The sequence below is a fragment of the Dermochelys coriacea genome, chromosome 7 (genome assembly GCF_009764565.3).
Source record: "Dermochelys coriacea isolate rDerCor1 chromosome 7, rDerCor1.pri.v4, whole genome shotgun sequence".
NCBI classification, from domain to species: domain Eukaryota; kingdom Metazoa; phylum Chordata; order Testudines; family Dermochelyidae; genus Dermochelys; species Dermochelys coriacea.
In genome coordinates, this window is record NC_050074.1 from 46,553,209 (window position 1) to 46,577,801 (window position 24,593).

Below are 24,593 nucleotides of genomic sequence, written 5' to 3' on the forward strand. Positions count from 1 at the left end.
CTTTCTCCTAACTGTTTCTCTCCCTAATCAACTCATGGTGTCCTTTGCCACTGATTTACTTCTCAACCAGCTCCACCACTCATAAGCTGTTCGCTTATCTTCCCATGATCATGATTGGCTACTGCTTCCAACTGTGCTCGCTACGCTCCTTTTTTCTGCCTTGTTGTCTCCTTCTCTCCCACATCTTCTATCACCTTTATCTCCTTGAACACCCCATCAGTTCTATCTCCTCTACTCTTGTTTCCTCCTTCCCTGACACCAACTCCACAACATGCCCCCATCCTGTTTCTTGATAACCGCACTCCCATTCCCATAATTCCCTTTACCTCCTCCCCTCCTCCTTCTCCATCTGGAATGCTCATTCCATCTAGTCCATCCATGACTGCTTCATGTCTCACTCTTATCATAGCTCTGCTTGCAAGGAAACCTGGATCCCCCCATTGGGCACTGCCTCACAGCTGCTGTATCTTGCATTGACCTCTCGTTCTCTCACGCTTCTTGCCCTGAATCATCCCCAAAGAGCACTAGTGAGAGTGTTGGGTTTCTCCTGTCATTTCCAATCCTTTCTACCACCACCTTCCCACTCATTCTTCTCCGCGAGCCATACGCACACTCTGTTATCCTCTGCCCCTCCATAGAGCAGTCATCCACTGTCCCTCTGACTCTTTCCTATCTAGTTTGCTCTCTGATATTAGTATCTGGCTCTCCTCCCCCACCTCGTCTCCTTGAAATCTCTGTGGCAGGGTTTCATAGATCCTAAGGCCAGAAGGGAACACTGTGATCATCTAGTCTAACCTCCTGTATAGCACAGGCCAGAGACCTTCCACACAATAATTCATAGAGCAGAGCTTTCAGAAACACATCCAGTCTTGATTTAAACATAGGTAGTGATGGAGAATCCACCATGGCCCTTGGTAAATTGTTCCAATGGTTAATTACTCTCTACATTAAAAAGGAATGGACTGCTCCTTTGAGGGACAGTCTGGAGCTCAGTGCCAAAGCGATCTGGACACAATCAAGGAGCACCCTGTGCTGTTTTGGGGCTGGACATCTCTTTATAAACAGGAAAAGGAAGCTGAGCAAGAGAGAAGGCACTAGAAGCCAAGCTGGCTGCTACAGATTATGGGCCACCTCAGCTCCAGGATACTAGCCTGACTTTGATTTCTGACTATAAGTTTGGTTGCTCTGACTCAAAACTGAGGTCTGGGCCTTATGAACTGAGTTAAGCTGCTCTTTGCCCGACCTGGTGGCTAAGGGAAAGGGAAAAAGCCAGGCTGTCTCCTAGAACAGTAAGAGAACTAGGAATTCTGTCGGCTGAGTTTGGTTTGGGGGCCTTAAAGGGGCAGGTTTTTTGGCCTCCTCGCTCTCAGATACTGTACAGTCCCCAACTCTAATCCTTGGTGATGTCTTACCTGTCTCTGCCTTCTCACCTTCACTTCTTAATTTGCTTTCAGAGCTGGGTCAAATCTCCCATTCATCAAAACAGCCACTCAGGCAGCCTTGTCTTCAACATGCAATAGTCCTTCTTCAGGCTCTCCATGCCTTAGTTCCATCTCATCTCCTCTAACATTTCCCACCTGCCCCCTTCTTCCCATCTCTGCACCTCCAATCCAACAGTAGCCATAATTTCTCTACTACTCACTTCCCTACTCTGCTCTCTTTTCTAAGATGATGAATCAGTGATGGGGTGCAAGAGGGTGCTCTGAGTTGGGACCGAGGGGTTCAGAGGGAAGGAGGGGGATCAGGGCTGGGGCAGAGGGTTGGGGCGCAGGAGGGGGTCAAGGGTGCAGGCTCTTGGCAGCACTTACCTCAGACAGCTCCCAGAAGCAGCGGCATGTCCTCCCTCCTGCTCCTATGTGGAGGCACATCCAGGCAGCTCTGCGTACTGCCCTGTCCACAAGTGCCGCTCCTGCAGCTCCCATTGGCTGTGGTTACCGGCCAATGGGAGCTGCAGGGGCGGTGCTTGGGGCGGGGGCAGCATGCAGAGCCCCCTGGCTGCCCCTATTCATATGAGCCAGAGGAGGGACATGCCACTGCTTCTGGGAGCCGCGCGGAGTGAGGCAAGCCCCCTACCCTGCTCCCTAGCTGGAGCACCAGAGTGGGGCAAGCCCCAGATCCCGCTTCCCAGCAGGAGCTCAAGGGCCGGATTAAAACATCTGGAGGGCCGGATGCGGCCCCTGGGCCATAGTTTTTCCAATCCTGTTTTACACCCTTCTCTCCCATTTTAAAGTTGGTACCACTAACTCCCCACCCTCACTTTCTCCAACCCCAGATTCTTCTTCTCCTCTCCACTGAGCTTCTCCGGAGAAAGACACCACAAATGTATTCTCTCCTCTTTCACTTCTGCTGTGTTGCTTGACAAGCATATTATTTCACCCTCGGTGGATTCCAAACCCACAATCCACATTGCTTATTTGCAACTTTTGACTCCCTCCTGAAATCCTCTCCCTCTGCACAAGATCTCACCGGCTTCTTCACAGAGAAGATTGGTGGGCTGGGCTCTTGATCTCTCTTCTTTTCCTTGTCCGCTCTGCACTGACACTGAAGTTGTCCCCCTGCTCCCTTCATCTGACCCCTCAACCTGGCCAAGTGATCCCCTCCCCTCCCACCTCCTGCTTCCCCTTACCCCCCACTCCTACACCTCCCTCATTCTCCTCCCTGCTCCATTGAAATTCCTCTCACTGTAATTTCCATATACCTCTTCCTAGCCAAATCACTGGGCCTCTACTCCACCCTCATCCTCTGCAACCTTGCTGCTTTTGACATCATTTATCGCACTCTCCTGCTTGAAATCATGGCCTCCCTCAGCTTTGATACTGTCTTCTCCTGGTTCTTTTCCATTGTGCTTTTCTGGCTGTTCCTGCAGCATCTCTTGGTTTGTTCTCTTCCTCTCCTTTCCAGCTTTTTCTGGGGATCCAGCACAGGGCTCTGTCCTTGGCCCTTTCTCTTTTCTCTCTATGTCATCTCTCTGAGTGATCTCACCCACCCGCAGAGCTTCAGCTACCTTCTCTTTGCTGAGGACACCTGTGTCTACTGCTCCATTCTTGACCTGTTTACTGCCATCCAATCTCACCTCTCAATCTATCTCTTGGACATTTCCTCCTGGGTTTCTCACCATCAGCTAAAACCTATCATGGCCAAAACTGAATTCCTGATCTTTCTTTCAAAACTCTTGCCACTCTTCCCTGTTGAACTCGCCACTGATCACTCAAGCCTAAAACACGAGGGTCTTCCTCAACTCCTTCCACTCCTGTCATGTCCAGGTGATGTCTGCATCTTGGTGTTTCTTCCTTCCAAATATGCTGAAGATCTCACCTCTTCTCTCTTTCTGTGCAACTAACACTCTTACCCAGGTCCTCCTCATCTCTGTCTTCAGTACTGCAGCCTCCCCCCTATGGTTGATGTAAATAGGTGCAGCTACATTGAGCTACGCCAATTTACATAAGCTGAGCATTTGGCTCAGTATTTCCAAAAGTTCTTCTACGTCTAGCAATCCTCTACTGACCCCCATGCTGCTTGGGATTTCCTGCAGCAAGGTGTTGTTACAGCCCTCTGGATATATCCAATGGGCCAGATAATCCATAGTCAGCTTTTCAGTTTGTACCCATGTTTGTTTTGCACAGTCGTTAATGAGCACTAATTAGGAGTTGGGCATATAGTGAGCTGATTTTAAATACCTGTCTCTGAGTGTGTGTGTGTGTGTGTGCACGCACGTGCACAGTCTTTTAGGTGCAAATGCTTGCATGTGAGCCTGTGCAGGGATAAATTGGAGATGGACATGAGACTAGCTGACTAGTGGGTCTCTGGAGGGCTTTCCGTATAGTTTTGGCTCTGTAGCCAATGCCTTGGCTATCAAATGATGTATGCTGTATATCCTGCTATGGGGGCATTCCTAGGGCCTTCTGTTATGAGATCTGAATATCCTAGGTGGGGGATATGTGTAGGGCTAAAGGGTGTTCATTGGTGTTGGTCTACCCAGTGCCTAGAGCAGCCCCTACAGGGTCTGAGAAAGCAGCCTAGCAGGCCTAGCCCCCAAGCTCCTTGTTTTTCCTTTCACCCCATTTGGGTTGTCAAAAAGCAGCTCTGCTTCCCTTTGAGCAAAGATCATAAGGAGGAATGGAGCTCCCTGGTGGGAAGGACTGAACAATGCGGCATATTGTTGTGACCCCGTTTGGCCTAATCTTCGGAAGATGATTTGAAGCTGCTTAAAAGCTGCAGGTTCCCCAGCAGACCCGATTGGTGTGGCAACCAGCAGGTGATCCTCTTTTACTTCTAATTTAGAAAGCAGTTGCTGCGGAAGGTTTGGGAACCTTGTTCGCAGCCCCTGTTCCTGAGAGGAGCTGAGTGGCATGGAATCGCCCGGTGTCAAGATGGGTGTTTTTTTTCTTCTCCCTAGTTTAGATGCATCCTAAAGCTTGTGGCCATGACTCTCCACATACTTGGAATGGCTGCAAACAACAGAGGAAATACACCAGGCTTATTCGAAGTAGAGAGGCAGGAGCAACAAGTGTACAAGAGTGTCAGTATTTTCCCAAAAGGAATCAGACAGGAATCCTGGAGTCCTCCGTTTTGCTACTAGCGAGCCAATACAATTGAGGAGATGACTTCCCTCCAGCTCTTTGTGAGCCATAGGGCTGAGTGCAATTAGCTATCTGTCCTTTAATCATCTGATTGGCCAGGCTAAAAGACATCTTTGGTGTCCATATGAAGGTTTAAATTGTCAGGAATCCAAGGGAAGACTCTGTGTATCTGGCTGCTTCCATTCCATCCCCTCTGCTTGGCTCATCTCAGCTGTGTTTGGCTCCTGAACTTCTGGGGTCTTCAGGGAGACCAAGTGAACAGAGACTCCCAACCCAACTATGGGATAGGAAGTATTATTATCCCTACCTTACTGAAGGGAAAACTGAAGCACAGAACAATTTTACATGATTTGCTCGAGATCAAACCAATGAGAAATAGTGATTTGCTCACTGCATTCCACAAACAGTCCCACTCTCCCAATCTCTGGTTTCTCTAGAGTTTCTTCCCATTATGTGAATGTTTCGAGGGTATGTTCTGGAACTCCGGAAGAAGATACTAAGCCAACTGCTATTCTCAAGGAGGCAGCGGCATTCCATGAATACCAGTGAATAGCGAGTACATCTGATGTCTGTACCTACCGTTCTGGGGCAGTGTGAAAATTCCCAAGGAAGTGTAGTCAACGCACTGTAACCAATATTCTCCTCCTAAAGCCATTCGCCCTATGTCCATTTCACATGTCATGTCTTCCAACTTTCTTTAAAGTGAATTTCCCATCACTGGCAGATGCTGGAGGACACACTGGCGACTGATGTTTTCCATTTATCTGTAGAATGGGGACAGTGTGGACAGCGGCCTGTTAGAGATATGTGTCACATGCCTAGCATCGGACATAAGCTATGTACATGAAAGTAAAGGCCTTTCTCGGGTTTGGATTCAAACTTTGCAGCATGGCCTATCGCAACACTAATTCTTCGAGTGATTGCTCATGTGCATTCCAATAGGTGTGCTCGCGCTGCATGCACGATCATCGGAAGTGTTTCCCCCAGCTGTACTCGTCGGGTAAGCTGTGGAGACCCCTGGCGTGGCATCTTTATGGCAGTGTATATAAGTCCCTGCCGGCCCTCCGCCTGCTCAGTTCCTTCTTACTGCCAGTAACGGTCATTGGAGCAGCTTAGTCTCTTGCATTCGCAAGTGTCTGCCTATTGGCTCCTTTTTCTAAGTTGTTAGTTCATTATATAGTAGTTTGTAGTTAGTTGGACTTGCCTCGGGGAGCTTCCCCTGCCCTCTCCCCCCACCCTAGTTTCCCCAGACACCGGGGCATGCCTCGGTTGCAGGGGTTTAAGGCATGCGAGAGGTGTGCAAAACCTATGCCCACATGCAGTCTGTCTCAAGTGTTTAGGAGAGGGCCATCAGACAGATTAGTGTCCATTTTGCAGGAGCTTTAGACCTAGGACTAAGAGAGAGCGGGACTATCGTTTGAAGCTCCTTCTGAAGGAGTTAGCCCTCCGCCTACAGCCAGCACTGGAAGGATTCCTCCCGGCATAGATGATGTCCCGGCATTGAGAACTGTCGCCGCTCCCCAACTTGTAAGATCAGTGCCACCAGGCGGCACCGCTCACAGTCCCCAGTGCCGCATAAGAAAAAGACGATGGATAGGGATTGTTCCCCCGTCAAGAAGCCGTGAGGGGATTCCAGCGGGGTGCGTCTTCCGGTGGGACACCTCAAGACCCGACACTGTTGACTCCGGCTCCCACAGGAGGCCCGTTGAGTCTGGTGCTGGTGGACTCCCCGACTCGGAAGGATTTGGAGGAAGAGCTCGACCTTCCCTCCACACTGGACACCTACGAGGCAGCACGGGACCTCATTGCCATGACGGCGTAGTCCCCAGCCCTGCAGGTGCGGGCCCAGGCACCATCAGTAGCACCTGCGACGGCTCTGGCTACAGCCTCTATCCCAGCACAGCACGGGGCTGTGGCAGCTATGGCGGCACCGCCTCTGGTTCATCATCCTGGCAAATCTATGATGTTACGGTGCCGCTCACCATCTCCCCGGTACCATCCGGCTCCACCCTGGCGTGGTCTGGCACAGAGTACTCGTCCGAGTCAGACGCAGAGTCTTCCATCTCTAGACGCAGCCGCTACTGCTACCGGTCCTAGCACTGGTCCCATCACCACAGACGGGTGGAATTATTGGCACCGGCAGTCACTTGGCTGTCCCAGTGGCAGGGCCCAGTCCAATGGCCCTTTTGGACCCCTTGGGCCTACCATCAGGGTCAGGGCTCCAGGCTTGCATCGGTGGCATCTGTGCCCCCAGCAACCTCGCTGGCTCGCCAAATCCCAAGGGCTCCTGAGGACCCCGCTCAAGACAGGGACTCTGGGCTGTCATGCTCAGGGGCAGAACCCGAACCAGCGCCATCAGTGATGCTAGAGCCACCTCCAGTCACGGGAGGCTCCGAGGTACCTGACCTGGCCTCCAGAGACCTAGAAGGGCAGGAAGACCTTGTCCCACAGGTGTCCTCCTCCTCCTCGCCAGACCAGGCAGTGGCGGGCACCAACACCACCCTACTGGCAATGGACACCAAGGGACATCAGGACCTCTGTAGGAGGGTGGCCCTAAACCTCAATCTCCAGGCAGAGGAGGTCATGGAGGAGTCTGACCCTATGGTGGACATCCTTACCCCTGAGGGTCCTTCTAGGGTGGCCTTGTTGCTCATAAGAACAATCCAAAACGCCACTAAGGTGGTCTGGCAGACTCCAGCCTCTATACCACCCACCACTAAAGGGGTGGAAAGATGCTATTTTGTGCTGCAGAAGGGGTATGAACACCTTTTCACCCACTCCCAACCGGGGACTCTGGTGGTCAATGCGACAAATCACAAAGAGTGGCAAGGACAGCCGGGTCCCACACCAAAGTCACGGGATGCTAAGAAGCTGGATCTTTTCGGCCGGAAGGTCTACTCGACCAGGAGGCTCCAGCTTCGAATGGCCAACCAGCAAGTGGTACTCAGCCACTATACTTTCAACTCTGGGAGCTCATTGGCAAAGTTCCAGGAGTTGCTCCCGGCTGACTCACTCAAGGAGTTTAGCTTGCACCTTGAAGAGGGTAGGGTGGTCTCCAGAACCTCCCTCCAGGCCACATTAGATGTGGTTGATTCGGCGGCTCATAGGATAGCCACCACCATCACAATGAGGTGCAGTGTGTGGCTCCAGGTGTTGGGGATACTACCTTAGGTGCAGAACACAATCCAAGTCCTCCCCTTTGACTGTCCGGGCCTGTTTGCCCAAAATATGGACACACACCTGCACAGCCTTAAGGGCTCACGGGTGACTTTGAAGTCTTTGGTTATCCACACCCCTGCACCTCAAAGAAAGCATTTTAAGCCTCAGCCCCCATCCTGCTTCTACTCTGGGCCTCCTAGGTAAGACTCGACAAGGAAACAGGGCACAAATAATAGGAGGCATCCGCCACAGTCCTCCTCAGGCCAAGGCCAGGGTTTGGCCAAACAGCCCCCTGGTCTGAAGCCAGGAAGCCGAGAACGGAGCATCAGTTTCAGTCTTGGATCCTTACCTCCCCCCCTTTGTGAATCTACTCTCCCACTTCTACCGTGCTTGGTCCCAGATCACATCAGATCATTGGGTCCTCAGCACAGTAGGGGTGGGATATTCTATCTAATTCTGTTCCCGCCCATCCTCCCATCCCCCTTCCCTGTCCCTCTTCAGGGACCCTTCTCATGAACAACTTCTCTTGCAGGAGGTGCAATCACTTCTTGCTCTAGGGGCAATAAAGGAGGTTCCTCAGGAGTTCAGGGGCAAGGGGTTCTACTCCTGTTATTTCCTTATCCCCAAGGCCAAGGATAGATCTGCGAGACCTCAAAACATTCATAAGGAAAATGAAGTTTCGCATGATCTCTCTGGCCGCCATCATTCCTCCCCTGGATCCGGGGGACTGGTATGCTGCCTTCGACTTGAAAGATGTGTACTTCCATATATCCATTATCCCGGCCCACAGACGATTCCTGAGATTCGTGATCAGTGGCCAGCACTGTCAGCTCTCGGCGGCCCCCTGGGTATTCACCAAGTGTATGGCGGTTGTGGCAGCCTTCCTCTGCAAACGTCAGGTGCAAGTATTCCTGTACCTAGACAACTGGCTCATCAAGGCCGAGTCCCAAGCATGGGCTGCAGAGCATGTGTCCCTGGCCAGGGCCATATTCCACAGGCTGGGCCTCATATTGAATGTACCCAAATCCACACTGGCCCAGACGCAGAGAATAGAATTCATAGGGGCTCTCTTGGACTCCACGCAAGCCAGGGTATTCCTGCCCGAGCTGCACTTCCAAGCACTAAAGGACATTATCGAAAACTTTCACTGGTTTCCCACAACCACGGCCAGAAATTGCATGAAACTATTGGGGCATATGGCAGCTTGCACATACGTGGTCCAGCACGCCAGGTTACGCCTTTGGCCCCTCCAGGCATGGTTGGCGCAGGTGCACAGGCTGGGTAGGGACCCGCTGGACACGATAGTTACCCTCCCCCCTGAATCCTCGAGTCTCTCCACTTGTGGCTGCAACCACAAGTTGTCTGTGCGGGAGTACCCTTTGCCAAACCCCAGCCTATGCTATCCCAAGTCACAGATGCCTCGGTGCTCAGTTGGGGAGTGCACCTGGGCAATATCAGAACCCAAGGCCTGTGGTCCTACACAGAACTATCGCGGCATATCAACGTAAGGGAGCTGAGGGCTGTTTGTCTGGCATGCCAAACGTTCCAGGCCCACCTGCAGGGTGCATGTGTGTCAGTGCTTATAGACAACACTGCAGCGATGTTCTATATAAATACAGGGTGGTGCTCGCTCCTCTCCCCTGTGCCAGGAAGCCCTTGAGCTGTGGGATTTTGGCATTGCCCACTCGATACACCTAGAGGCGTCGCATCTTCCAGGAGCGAGAAAGGAGCTAGCTGACCACCTCAGCTGCTCTTTTCACGGTCACCAATGGTCCCTCAGGCCGGACATCGCACATTCAATTTTCCAGAGGTGGGGCTCTCCCCACATAGACCTGTTCGTGACGCAGAGAAACAGGAAGTGCCTGAGGTTCTGCTCTTTCCTGAACCACAGCCCAGGCTCCATTGCGGACGCCTTTACCTTTCATGGATGAGTCACCTGCTGTACGCGTTCCTACCCTTCCCTCTCATACACAAAGTCCTCCTCAAGACTCGCCGGGACGGTGCTTCCTTGATCCGCATAGTGCCAGTGTGGCCCCGCCAGCACTGGTTCACCATGCTGTTGAACCTCTCAGTGGACAGATTGGTGACGCTTCTTGTGTGCCTGACCCTAATCACACAGGACCATGGCTATCTGCAATACTGCAATCTGGAGTCCCTCTACCTCATGATGTGGAAACTCCATGGCTGAACCTTCTTGAGCTTCAGTGTTCGGACCCAGTGAGGGAGGTCTTGCTGGGAAGTAGGAAATCCTCCACTCGGGCCACGTACCTGGCAAAGTGGAAGTGTTTTTCCATTTGGTCTCAGCAAAGGGGAACCGAACCACAGCTAGCGCCAATTCCCCTTATTTTGGACTACCTGTTATACCTTAAGCAGCAGGGTTTAGCAATATCATCTCTCAGTGTACACCTTGCTGCCATTTTGGCCTTTCACCTGGGGGCAGCGGCTGGCTCATTCTTCGGTAATTCCATGGTGGGCAGGTTTCTCAAGGGCTTAGACAGACTTTATCTCCAGGTACGATGGCCTATTCCCCAGTGGGACCTCAATCTGGTCCTGTCTGCACTTGTGGGGCCCCCTTTTGAGCCCATGGAAACCTGCCCTCTGTCCTACCTTTCCTGGAAGTTGGCCTTTCTGGTGGCCATAACCTCGGCCAGAAGGGTATCTGAGCTCAGAGCGCTGACTTCCAAGCCACCCTATATGGTCTTTTAGAAAGATAAGGTGCAGCTACGCCCTCACCATGCATTTCTGCCAAAGGTAGTTTCCCAGTTTCCTGTGCACTAAGACATATTTTTACCTGTGTTCTTCCCGAAGCCCCATGCCTGTAACAGAGAGCGCATGTTCCATTCCCTGGACGTTAGATGTGCCCTAGCATTCTACGTTGAGTGCACAAAGCCATTTCGTAAATCACCATAGCTCTTTATTGCAATCGCAGAAAGGATGAGGGGGCTCCTGATCTCGTCCCAGTGCATTTCATCATGGATCCTGTCCTGTATCAGGACTTGCTACGACCTGGCAAAAATTCCAGCCCCTCTGCTTACGGCGCACTCCACAAGAGCGCAGGCGTCGTCCGCAGCATTCCTGGCACAGGTCCTTATCCAAGACATATGCAAGGCAGCAACGTGGTCTTCCATCCACACCTTCACGTCACACTACGCCATTACCCAGCAGGCAAGGGATGATGCAGCCTTTGGCGGGGCAGTCCTGCACTCAGCAACCAGGTGATCTCCGACCCCTCCCCCAGGGAAACTGCTTGGAAGTCACCTATTGGAATGCACATGAGCAATCACATGAAGAAGAAAAAATGGTTACCTAACTCTCATAACTGTTCTTCAAGATGTGTTGCTCATGTCCATTGCAAATCCCACCCACCTTCCCTCTGTCGGAGCATTCAGGCAAGAAGGAACTGAGCAGGCGGTGAGTTGTCAGGGACCTATATACGCTGCCATAAAGGCGCCACATCAGAGGTCTCCACAGCTGACCCAGTGGGTACAGCTAGGGGAAAAACCTTCCAACGATCGTGCACGCAGTGCATGCACACCTATTGGAATGGACATGAGCAACACATCTCGAAGAACATCAGTTACGAGAGGTAGGTAACCGTTTTTTCACCTGCGCTCTTTAAATGCTAGCAATACGCTGATGATGCCCATCTCTACAAATCTTTTATCTCAAGAACAAACCGTACCACTACCCTACTACCTTGGTGCCTGAATGAGGTCCGATCTTTAGATGAGGAGCAGCTTGCTAAAATTAAACCCAGGGAAGAAAGAAGTGATGCTATTAGATAGAGAGAAGCACTTGAGAGTTAGCCAAAAGCCAAACCATCACTCTCAACAGAAAGCATTTGCCACACTAGTGTCAACACAATATGCAACCTAAGAGTTCTCCTGGCCTCCTCCCAGATTCTAGGTGGCCAAATAGCAACAACCATCCTCTTCCCCCTCAAGCTGGCTAGGAGACTTCATCCCATCCTGTCAGGCACAACCTGGTCAAAGTGACCCATGAGTTGGCTCCATAGGATGTCAAAGTTAGTTTGAATTCCTAGGTTTGGTCTTCAGAGCTCTTATTAGGTCTTAATAACAACCCAGAGACTGCTTCTCCTTCATGACCACAAACTCCTGAGAGACCTGCAGTCATCAAGTGCAATGCAGTTCTTACTGGATTGGGAAAGGCTGGCAGGAGCTGGAGACAGAGCCATATCTGTTCAGTGGCCTTCCACGAGAGACGAGGATGACCACAAACCCGCCTGCCTGCAGGACCACAGGCAAGAGTTACCTCTGTTTCATAGTCTGCCAGTAAACATTACTGTGGTGATGTATGTTACTACATAAAAATACAGAAACTCCTCTACTCTTTTTTTCTTTACAAGTGGAAGGAGAATATGCAGCAAGAGAAGCTAAATTCTAGCCAGCCCTATCCTCTTCTGAATGTGAAGAGGAGAAAAGACTATGACCTTGTGTTGACCTTTTATATACGTTAAGCATTCTGATATCATGGTGATGGGCAGAGTATAAATACTGGGATGGGTAGTATCAAATCACAGAGGGGGGCAGAACATTGAGTTTGGATGTGTTGGGGGCAGATGATGAGCCTGAGCGTAGACTCTCCAATGCAGATGCCCTGGGAAGTCTCCTAGTTGGATGCCTCCTGTTTGAAATCCCGTTTTGTTGTTTTGATGCCCACTCTTGGTGCTGGAGTTCCAGTTGGACATGTCTCCTGCAGGCTGTAAAGCTTTGAAAGTTCATTCTCTGGGCTTTGTTGCAATAATCTAAAAAAACTTACTGATCTTCAGTTTCCTCATGGAGTTGAGTTAAAGGCCCCAAGTGGCACAACAGCAGGGAGGGTTCTTGTTTGGGTTGTCATTTTAAAAAACCAAGAGAGATGAGAGCTGTCTCTGGTTTGCCTTTAAAAACAACTCTAACCCTTTTTATTTAATACCGTTTTTGATCTGTGTTTGATATTGATTCACCTGCCTTGAAGTAGGAGCTGTAGATGTTTCAAATGGATTGGAAGGTTGTCCGTGTTCCCTCTAGCCTCTCAAAGGGACCAGTCTCCTTGTCAGAAATGTGATTTCTTTACAGTGGTACACTCCACTGAATCAAGCCAGATATTGCCTGCTCTGTGAGTAGCAACATTATGCTAGAAGGACTGGTTTCGGCTCTCCTGCAACAGACAAAGAAGAGATTGGAACAAGAAATTGGTTTCCTCCATTATCTCCATTTTACTGATGAGGAAACTGAGGCATAGAAAGCATAACACCAACATTTCCAGAAGTGGCCATTGAATTTTGGATTAATTTTCAGAGGCCCAACCTGAAATATTTTGGGTCTGGTTTTTCAGAGGTGCTAAGCACCTAGAGAATTCCCTGATTTCATCTTGAGTCTTGGGTGCGCCATGCTTCTACAAATCAGGCCTTGGGTGTGGCCCCTTCCGAAAAATGTTGTCCGTAACCTCTCTGTGCCTTAGCTTCCCTCTCTGTAGAATTGGAATAACACTCGCCTCTCATATAGCAAGCAGCCTGCTCTTGGAGCTATGTTTAGCACGACTTTGATGCAGCGCCTGAACCAGCAGCTTTCTTGGAGCCTCCTGGAAGGGTGTTGAGCTTTCACCAGCTGTTAAGTGAGAGGTCTGGCTGCTGCCATACCACTGCGTGTGTGAAAGGGGGGAAGGCAGCAGTCAGTGGCCATCAGCAGTGGCACTGTGACTTCTGACGTTTGCTGTGTGGTATCACTAGCTCAGGCACCGAGGGAAGTTCATCAGCTCTTGGTTTTATGAATCAGATTGAGGCAGATTTCCCTGCAGAGCTAATATCACACCCCATTCACTCCAATTTCCTTTTGTGCAGTACTAGAGGTGGTTGCAGGGCAGGATCAAGTGGCATGGGGAGCTCTGCACTTGAGTAGCAGGGGCTGCTGTAGTCAAAATTGAGGACAGAACCATGTGGGTTCCCAGGACTGCAATTGCAGGGGGTGCTCCAGATCAAGACAGATGGATCAGCAGAGCTGTGGGAGAAGAAGCTCCCATAGCAGCAGCCAAGGCTGTCTAAAGCCCCTTTTTTGGGGAGAACAAACATTTTCCCCAGAGCCGCTCTCCCCTAGACAGGCAAAGCTAAGATGCAGTGCATATCACAGTTCCGCTGCATGGTGTGGGGTGAGTTGTAGAGGGGATGTGTGGGGGAATCTTCAGTCCTGGGACATGCTTTGTGCCAGCTCCCTGAGCAACCGTGCAGACGTGTACTGGGGGACCAGGTGTCTGTGGCAGTGATGTAGCCTGTGCACTCTAGCTGTCTGTGGGGAGTGGCGCTGTAAATGCTGTACAGGTCGTGGGGCACAATGAGGACCCCTGTGTCTGGCACCCACACAAAAACCATTCACCTGGGCTTTGTGAGCAGCTTCACATGCTGTCCCTCACTTCACTGTGGTTCCTCTAGGAATCATTGTTTGAAAAAGGTTGCCCTGCTGTTGCTATTGACCCCCTGGGTTTTGCTAGCCTGGCTCAGCCACCCGCTCCTCAGCTGGGGAGCCCTGACAGTATCCCCCATTTCATTATTAGACCAAGCAGCCAGTTCTGGATCACGAATCAAGAAGGCTAAAGACTCACGCAGGTCTGCCCCCTTGACGTGAACCTTCCAGGCTTTAAACATTGGTGTTTGTTCATAATGATGCCGTGTCAGGGGCAAGGCCGCCCAGAGCTGCCCTCCCTGGGAGGTGTGGGATTTCAGGCCGAGGTTTTCAAGAGCTGGCAGGGCTGTTCTCTGCTCTATCTAGTGTGCCGCTCTGCTCCCTGCCATTCAAACACAGAAATGTTACCTTCGTGCTTATGATAGTCATAGGATTAACGGAGCAGTAGAAGAGGGGATGGACTTGTGGACAGAGCACTGGCCTCAGGAGATCAGAGTTCAGTTTCTTGCTCCACCACATGCTCCCCGTGGAACCCTGGGCAAGTCACTTAACCTCCCTGTGCCTCACTTCCCCCATCAGCAAAATGGGAGTTGATACCTCCCTACCTCAGAGGGGGAGGGATAAAATCCAGCCACGAGAGGCAGTGATAGTGCTGTAGAGAGACTCTCTCTCGAGGAGTTTATTCTCCATGGCCCATTTGCTTAGCAGAGAGGCTTCTTGAGGCAGCTAGTGAGGGCGGAAACCTGTCTGCTAGAACCTAGACTGAGACCCCCCAAACTGGCTACACACTGTCCGTGGTCACAGCGGTCAATCAGGACTTTACAGTTGGTATGAGCTAGTGATGTAGGAGTCTCTGCATCCCATCCCCTGCGCTGTTCATTCCTTTATCTCCTCTTGCTGTTTAAAGTCCCCTTTCCAGCATTGTCACCTTTTCTTGCTGTTCTGTTAATACAGCTGTGTCCTTCGTCTCTTCTGCTTCCCAGGCCCTGCAGCTATGGAGCAGGGATCAGCTGCAGCGAGCTGACAAAGGCTGTCTTGGCATCGGGCTATTTGGGGACATGGGTTTGAGCCTGTGCTGCGCATCCCAAAATAAAGTTACCAGTTATTTTAAAAGAAAAAACAACCCGCCTGCCATCTCCGCCCCCAAATCTCAGCATTGCCATCAACAATCAGCCCCCTCTGCCAGGCAAACCGTAGGAGACATCAAACAATACAGCTGCTGGGCGGCGAGGTGTGGGTGTTAGTCAGAGTGTCCAGCTGTTCTTTCAATGTGGAGTCCATCCCCCCAAGTCCCCTGAGCCTTGCTGGTTTGATCCTGCATGGTACCAGTGTGAGTCTTCTCCTGTTCCTGCCCTCCTCCCGCCCCCAGTCCAGCTCTGCTGGCACCTGCGGGTTCAGAAAGGCATGCTTCAGCGAGGCTGCCTCTTCCAGCAGTTGGGGCAGAGCTGGACTGGGGGTGGGAGGAGGTCATTGGATCTCTGAAAGCCTTACAGTGGGCTAGTGAGGAGGGAGGGATGGGGGACTGTGGCCAAGGGTGAGGGGAGCAGCAGGGGTGGGAAAGTTGTCTGAAATCTCATGAAGTAGCCTCATACTCCCCTTCCCTTGCATTTCTGGAAGGAGCTGCTCGATCTTTCTTTCCAGGATTATCTGAATCACTCCAAGAAGCACTGAACATGTGCTGAGGACTCTCACAGCTATGCTGAGGGGTGGGCTTTCAGGCTCAGCAGGTCCCTGGTCGGAGTAGCAGCCAGGCCCCTGCAAAGCCCCCCTTGCTCATGTCAGTTACCAAGTGCTTCAGTAACAACAGCAGAGGAACATCTGCTTCCCAAGGCCCTGCAAATGAAACACAGACACTGGCCCAGGTTCATCCCTGCGGCAAATCCATTGAATGCAGCAAGGTTCACACCAGGATTTAATTTTACCCCATCTCTAGGCTGGTGGGAGAGGGGGCCAATTCTCTGCCAGGCATGGAGCTGAGTCCTTGAGGCTTCTGCACAAGTTTCAGCTTGTCCTGTTGAAGAGGGTTTGATTTGCTTTGGCTTCCCTTTGTCGGAAAGATTGCTTTAACCCTTTGGGTGCTGGCTGTCGCAGAGAGATTCTATTTCATTGGCTTCATGGCAGGACAGGCTACACAGGTTAAAGCCCAAGGGTTTACCTGGACTAGCTAACATGCCTTGTCTTCGCTGGGATTGTAACATGTGCTGGCTTAACATGGGTTACAAATACACCTTTTTTCCTAGTGACGACACAGTCTCTATGCATAGGACAGATGTAACTGTCGGATCGGGGTGGGTGGGGTGGGCTCCATTGACATTGGTAGCAGCTCATCAGGTGTTAAGCTGTGCTGATGTAGGTTGGCAGGGTGTGATGTAGCATAACCCAGTGTACTGGCAGCTCTGGGGAAAGCCTCCTAATGAAATCCTAGCTAATGTCATTTGGGGATTGACTTGAAAGATCTACAGCGCAACCCATGGGAATCTAGTATTCTCCCCAAATGCAGCATTCTCTATCTTTGCTCAGCTGAGCACATTGAGCCAGTGAAGGTTGGCCCTGCTCCATAACTAGCCCCCCCCCACCCCCGGATGGTTACCTTCTGAGGAATCAGCGTGTTCTGAAACACTCATACTGAAAACTAGGATTGATTTTGTCATCTAACCGGAAATGCTCTGGGGTTAAATTTGCACAGCTGCAGGGCCACAATTCATTGTCAGTTCAGTGTAGAATGCATCCCCATTCCACCCCAAGGAGAACACAGGTAGGGCACTATATGATGAACAGGCTGCTCAGAACCTTGCGGCCGCTCCATGGGTCCAGAGCAGAGATCCTCAGCCTCTTTTCATACCATGGCCTCCCTGCGTAGCCACTCACTGAAGTTCTTCTCCTCAGATGACTCCCACAGTCCTTTGCATGCTCCTGTGATGTTTGAGAGAAGAATGTGCAACTGGGCACGGTGGTTTGGGTGGTAACTCCAGGAGCCCAGTCCTGTGATGAGATGAGCATCCTCTATTCCTTTGACTATCTTCTGTCTCCTCTATCCTGTGCTGTTTCTAAGGCACCTCTTGTGATATCTAAGTGCCAAGTTGAGGGGCGTCAGCACCTTTCAGCATCTCACCAGTTCAGACCCTGGTGTCTGAGGTGGACATGGTCCAAATGACTGGATTTTGGCCTGAGACCAAGGCTAAAAGTAGAGTCACAGCTCCCTTGAGTGTTACAAGCCACTGACTGGGAACTGCTGGTCAAGAGAATCACATTGAGAGATGGCCCTGTGATGTCGTGGTGCTTGCAGAGTGATAGGATGCATGGCTAACATGTGCCTGTGCTCGCTTTCAGGAGAGGAAGCTGTGCGCCCATCCCAGGCTGGAGATCTACAAAGGAGACCGCATCTATTTCGTGTGCCCCCTGGCACGCCAAGGGGACTTCTATGTGCCAGAAATTAAAGAGATGGAGTGGAAGAGCAGAGCAGCAGAGGCAGACGATGCACAGACAGATATCACAGGTACCCGTAGGGCACATGCATGTTTCTCTTGCTTTCCTGTTGAAGTCAGTGCTTTCCAGAGTTGTTTGGATGCAGGTGTCCCAGGCCCCTCTGAGGCAGTGATGCTATATGGACAAAGCAGACACAGTGGAGGGGGAGGCTGGTGATTTTACCCCTCCATTCGCTGAGCAGCTGGAATTGAAGCATCTTGTTTCTTTAAAGGAACAACATCAATTAAGTTCCAGCAGCGCCAGAGCCTGTAACACAGTTACTCCTGATTTCAGATAAGTCGCCTCCTATCCCTTAGATTGAAATAAATGTTGATCTTGTCACCCATTTGACCCCTGGGGTATAGGCCACATCTTGCATAGTACATGGTCGTACTAATAATGTCAAATAAACAGTAAGCTAGTCTCAATTTGAACTATTGTGGTGCTACTGCCCTACTTATAATAAGCATTATTTGGATTACTGCAACTTAGTCGTAGTCACTTTTTGTCTTCACATAGCTCTGTCTTGAGCTCTTGTGCATCTGTCGTGTTTGGAGTCCTGAGTAATTTAAACAAAAACTTTCTAGAGCCAGCGCTTGAATTATCCAATGGCACCTGCTTAACGAGATCTGCTGAGGTCTCTGTGTATCTAGAAAGGAAGTGATTGTAGGGGCATGACAGCAGTGCTACGCTCTCCTATAATGGCACTACTGCTGTTATAACTCAGAATGCTAGTTGCTCACCCCATGTGCTCACACTTTAGTGGAACCAAAATATATGTGACTCATAATTGCTCTCTGTAAGCTGCAAATATTTTACATCTGGGACATACATTAGATGATATACTGTGAAAGCAGCCCCTTTTTCACATTTTAGGTCAGATATACTTATGTAATAAGAAAAGGAGTACTTGTGGCACCTTAGAGACTAACAAATTTATTAGAGCATAAGCTTTCGTGAGCTACAGCTCACTTCATCGGATGCATTTGGTGGAAAAAACAGAGGAGGATTTATAAATCTCTATCTCTCCTCTGTTTTTTCCACCAAATGCATCCGATGAAGTGAGCTGTAGCTCACGAAAGCTTATGCTCTAATAAATTTGTTAGTCTCTAAGGTGCCACAAGTACTCCTTTTCTTTTTGCGAATACAGACTAACACGGCTGCTACTCTGAAACCTATACTTATGTAATAGCGTTTTAAAATGTGACATACTCTTTATGTATATGTCATATACACGTCTTTTCCACATGGACAGAAATTTTTCTTTTGCACTTCTTTAATTTTGAATTTCTTTCATTCGTAATCACGTGTACCGTAAACATGAAAAGGGGAAGCTGTTTTCTGAGATCTTTGTTCATTCAGCAATATCAATATCAGGCCGGTCAGAGTCCTGGCTCTTGCACAGTGCTCTCAACTCTTCCCCATTTCTTGTAGCTTTACAATGGGCTCATCCATAATCTGATCACATGATGCTATAATGTCACATGCTGTTTGGACCAATGCAGTATTTTGTTGCACTGGACTGGCACTCTTTTCTGTAACGTTAGGTGCCTGTGCACAGCATTGGACCAGTCAGATTTTTATAATCAGACACATTTTTGTGCACATTTAATTGTTTGCTGTGGTTACATGTGAGCATTTTTGTCAATATAGTTTCAAAAATTGGGGTCTGTATTAACTTGGTGAGATAATGTGGAGAAAAACTCTAATGCATAGAGCCAAGGGGCAGATTTAAGGTGTTCAGAGCCTTCTCTCTGAATTACCTGACTTTAATTTAACATGGGTTTTGATCGGTATTATATGTGGTGGGCCTAACTTCGATATAGCTATAGAAAAATAGAGATCTCTTTATGTAGAGAGAGGGAAAATGAGAGAAGATGTTCCCCAGAGATGGTTAAAATTCCTCTTGCTGGCTAGTGACTGGGCAAGGAGGAAGTTATTTTGCAGATTTCATGTCATGAGACATTTGGATTTTCCATATGTGAATTACGATGCAATGCTGTCTGCCCAAGTCTGCAGAGAGCCAGCCTGAAACAACGGCCTTAAGAGGTTTAAATTAAGAGGAATGTAAATGTCACTGTTTACTTCACTGCTGATCATCTGAGCATAAACAATAGTGGGACTGTGGGTGGAGCTGTGCTATATTGTGTGGGCCCTGCGTAGCCATGCCCCTTTCACACCCATTCCGAGCCCTTTTCAGCCCTGTCCTATGTGATTCTATAACGTCAAAGAAACCCAAAGCAACTGTGACACCATTTTAACCAGTAGGATTTCAGTGTGTGAATAAGAGCAGACCAACTGCATGATGGTTGGCTGAGTTATCACCGAGGTCATAACCCCACCACACATCTCTCTGATGTCACCATCTCACCAGTGTTAGCATAACTGCCTTGAAGTCAAACTCTTAAGTCAGCTACTAGAGTAATGGGGCCATGCAAGTAGCAGCTGGATAGAAAACACCTCTTCAGGGAGGAGTGCTAATGGCGTGGAGAGACTTTTATCTCTAGCTTGCTGCTCGGCATCCAGTCCTGGTAAGCAGCAACCAAAAATGGTTTCTCGTTGATGGCTGTTCAGTGACCGGTGTGAAATGAATTGTTGATTTTAGGCCAGTTTCTAGTGGGCAGGTGACCGCATCAAACAACCCCCAGCACATGTAGCCTCCTTGTTGGCAGTCACAGTAGAGAGCCCAAGGACAAAATGGGCTCTGGGGATTGAACAACTAGCTCACTCCTTGAAGGGATCCCCCCAGGTGTGGATTGGGGCCCATTCATGGGGGACGCCCGAACTGCCATTGACCATGCTGTTCCTGTTGTGGAGATGGAGTGACCTGAGCTGCCAATACAACACCTGTCAGCAGCATGAATGTTTAGAAAGAAATAAACCCCAAATAGGCAATTCTCAGGTCTCCCTGTGGTGCTGCCCGCTGGCTATTAACATCGCATTTGGATCCAGGGAGCAGGACATCCCTGGCATTCCCTGTTCTTCTCACAGCTGAGTTAAAGTCAGGCCTCGCCTGTGAGTTGAATAGAAAGGTTTCTTTTTGCTTTTTTAAAAAATGTTCTCCCTCCCTCCCCCCGCAAGCTGTTCAGAGCAAGTTCATCCCAAGTCATGACTTCTTCAACCGCGCACCCTGGAGGGGTCAGGAATATAATGACCCACCAGCTACCAATGTTTCTTTATTCATTTTCTCTTGATTTCTGCTCCCTATTTTCTGGTCATGTGGGTGTTGTGGGGAGGCCACAGTGGCCCAGTTCTGACCCACAACTTTGTATTCTCACACTTACATGGGTTGGATCAGCACTTGACCCTCAGATTGCTCTCTCGATCCGCCTAATTTTGTAAAGGTCTCTGAGGAGCGGTGCATGTCGAAGGGATCAGCTGGCGGCCTGTTCCCCACAGGGGACCTCATTTCTCGGACCAGATTCTCAGTGAGTGTAAATCAGTGTAACTGTCGTGTGTATATCGCTTTATACCTAGTTATCCTTGGTTGTGTTGTATGTATATCAGGTGATAGCTGACTACAGGATGAGCATGGTCAGTGCCCTTTCCTTTGGGCCCAATTCTGTGAGATTCTGAGCATTGCCTGAGTGGTGTTGTGCCCTTCCTACTCTCACTGAGGCAAATGGGAATTGAGGGTGCTCATCACTGAGCAGGGTTGGACCCTTTCTCATCACCCTCTCCTTCCCTTCCCTCTTCTCATTCAGCTGTGATTCTAAGGCCAGGTCACTTCTGGATCATGGGATCATCTTGTCCAAAGCAATTAACAGACAGCAAGGTTTTAACATACCCCCCTTCCAACCTCCTCCTGGGTGTTTAAAAAACCAAGTCGTTCAGAATTAGGCAAAAGGAAATTCGCAGGGTGTCTTTTTTTAAACCTACTTTGATTTCAGAACAGCAATAATACTTAATAATACCCTGCCCTGATACAGCATCTTTTGTCTTCAGTTCTCCTAGCTCTTTACCAAACAGCTGTATTAAAAATTCCCACGTCTGTTTGAATTAATGATTTCATTTGTGAATTTCCAGCAGAAGGCTCTGCCATTTCCCTACTGACTTTTGATGCGAACGGTGTCATTCAAAACCCAACGACCTGTAGATGTGCGGCAAGGGCTTGGGATTTTGAAGTCGAGCAGTGATCCTGTGACCTTGAAAAAAAAAATCACAACTGTATGTCTATCATCTTTGCTCTTTATCGAGCAGATCTCTGAGGTGCTGTGTGCCCTCCACACTGACTGACATCAATAACAGTGGAGGGTGCTTGGAAGCTCACTGGATTCGGCACAATGTGTCTATTTAATCTGTCTACACACTGGCAAAGACTCTGCCTTCCTCTCTGAGGACTGATGCGCTCAGCATATACATTGAGCATACTGGGAGGAATTGGGGTGCTCAGCACTTACGTGGTTCAGCACCATTCCCTTCCCGGCTCTGCAGTCATCAAGGTCATTGAAAAGACAGAATGAGACTGATGACTCTCCAGGGGGCCAGTGTCAGTCACAATTAGCTTTGTTTTTGCTTAATTATTTTCAAGGGCTTTGGCACCAGCTATGGGCCCTGAAAGCCCTCACTCCAGCCTTGCCTTCAGCAGGACGCTCTCTGACGTGAGCCTGTTGCCACAGGAATGAACAGAAGGTCAAGGCAAACAAAAGTACCCCCTTGCTGTGGATGAAAGGAAGGCTGTGCTTTCTGGAGTGACTGGAGACTGATTCTTGTTGGTAGGCTCTGCTGATGAGCTCAGATGCTGCCTGTGATCCAGCTGCATTTCTACAGTCATACCTGCTGCCTATCTAGCCAGAATGAAGGGCATCCCAGGGCATCCTATGGTGTCTCCTGGTGGAGAGTAACCTCTTTCAGGGAACTCACTTATAAGATGGAAGCCGTGATGGTACAGCATGGCTCTGCCAATGCCCCTCAATCCTGCCCTGCCTCCTCCTGCCCTGCTATTCCAGTCCTGGGCTCCCCCATACTGTCTGCTGCTGCTCCCCAGTCCTGACCTGCAGCACCCACTGCTATGCCAGTCCTTGGCTTCCCTTAAGCAGAGACTGGCAATAGACTCAATTGCTTGGAGGCTTTGTGGTGTGTCCAGGGAGTTAAACTGGAACCAGCCAAATCTTCTCGTGTTTCCTTAACCCGAGGCAGGGTTTGAACACCAGCCCTGGCTGTGGCACTACGTCTGCCACCCAGCCCCTCAGGATCGTTCCTTCCTATATCATCTCTTTCTCTTTTCAGAGAGCTCTCCAGCATCTCTCCACCCAGCTCCTGGTGCCAGAGGAACCCGCTCGGTGCCCCGCCAGTGTCACAATACATCATCTTTAGAGGTGGGCTGCAGCTGCAGCTCCTGCTGGGGAGGGGCCCAGGCAAGGCCTGGACTACCATTTCCAATACCGTGTGCCACCATTTCAGCCTGACAGGCTGGGCTGTGGGCACCCCTGCTGCTCCGCCTGCCCCTGCCCATCTCCTGGTGCCTTTTGTGTGGGGTGTGAAAAGCTGTGATTAGCTGCGACTCGCCTGTTATTACATTGATCTATTATTTAGCATGAGATGCAATGAATATTTGATAGGGCTCAGAGCCTGGCTGTGGGGAGAAGGCCAGCTCGCTGAAAGGAAGAATTATGGATTAGGTTCTTGTGCCACAGCGGGAGGCTGCTGAAGCTGGGTGAATCCTCTCAGCTCCCAGGTGGGATGCACAGAGCTGTGCTTCACTTTTTAACCCTCGCTTGTCCAGAGTGGCACAGGCCTTTTGGATGTTCTGGCACTTGCATGCCCCTGTGGTTGCTTGGCCCAGTCAATGGCGGTCCCCTCTCTTCGGGCCAGTGAGCTCTTAAAAGAGGGAGAGATTCCTGTGAGGTGGGCACGAGGCAACCGCAGCTGGAGGCGGTTACGGTTAGGTGGCAACAGCGAGGCTCCTGCCTCTCCCTCAGACTAGTAGATCTTAATACCATCCCCTTAGGGACCGAGAGGGAGAGGGATGAGATGGGACCTGTTGGACCTTTTCCTTCTCTGCCTGCTTATTCTTCACAGATAACAAACGTTGGTGTGTTTATGACTTATAACAAGCTCCCCTTTCCTCCTAACGAAACAGCCAAAAAAATGAGGAGAGTTTCCATTAGCACTAGTGGAAGTGAATCAGTGATAGCCCAGGAGTTAAAAACATTGCAGATTCCCCGTTGTACCCATGCAGGACACACACACGGGTTGTGCTGCAGTTCCTAAGGGGATTCTTAAGTACCGTTATATCTATGAGATATGACAGATTTTGTCAGTACGTGGGTGGCTGAGCACCAACTGCAGCTTGGGTGCTACAGGGTGTAGTGAGGGTGACCCGGTAGGAGGCATTTTTCCCTCGGGATCTGTACTGACCTAGCGTCCGGTGTGGTGGTAGGGGTGCCGTGCTCCTGGAAGCGTTGTTGTTTGTTTGTGTTACCAAAATGGCTAGGATTACTAGACACAGACCAGGAGGCCATTTCCCCTTTTTTCTGTCCCCGCTCTCGATCTCTGTCTCCCCAGTCCCTTGGATGATGTCTGTCTCCCACGTCCCCTTCACGGCGGGATGGTTCTGGCCATAGTGTTCATCAGCACCAAATCTGCTGCCAAGGGGGACGTTGTTATTGTCTGTTTAGTGTGCATGTATGGGAGGGGAGAGTGTTTCTTGCCAGCAGAAGGTGCCAGATTGATGGCCCCATCGAGTGAAGCTTTCTGTTTTTCTCCAGGACACGTACAGGCTGGGCAGCAACAGTGTAAACTCCCTGCAGCGATGGGCCTCAGTCCTGATGTGAAGGGCCCACCTGTGCTGCTGACAGTGAAGTTGAGTCTCCCTGGACCATGCAGTCCTTGGCCTCTCTGCTTGCTTGCCAATTAGTGTCGCTGCAGCAGGGCTTTCTGCCGGGCAGCTGCTCCTCTGCTAAGAACTAAACCCAGGCCCTGTGTCTCTTGGAGGGAAGTGTTCAAGGGGTGGCTCCCTGTCAGAATTTGACAGCGTCCATGGCAAAAC

General features: G+C 50.1%; 1 protein-coding gene across 1 annotated transcript in view; it reads left to right on the forward strand.

Annotated features, from left to right (window-relative positions):
* Nucleotides 1-24,593, forward strand: part of TEX264 (testis expressed 264, ER-phagy receptor) — a 139,910-nt gene that overhangs the window by 82,880 nt on the left and 32,437 nt on the right. Inside the window, 1 exon segment of the mRNA XM_038410426.2 lies at nt 17,468-17,633. Coding sequence (XP_038266354.1) covers nt 17,468-17,633 — 166 coding nt within the window.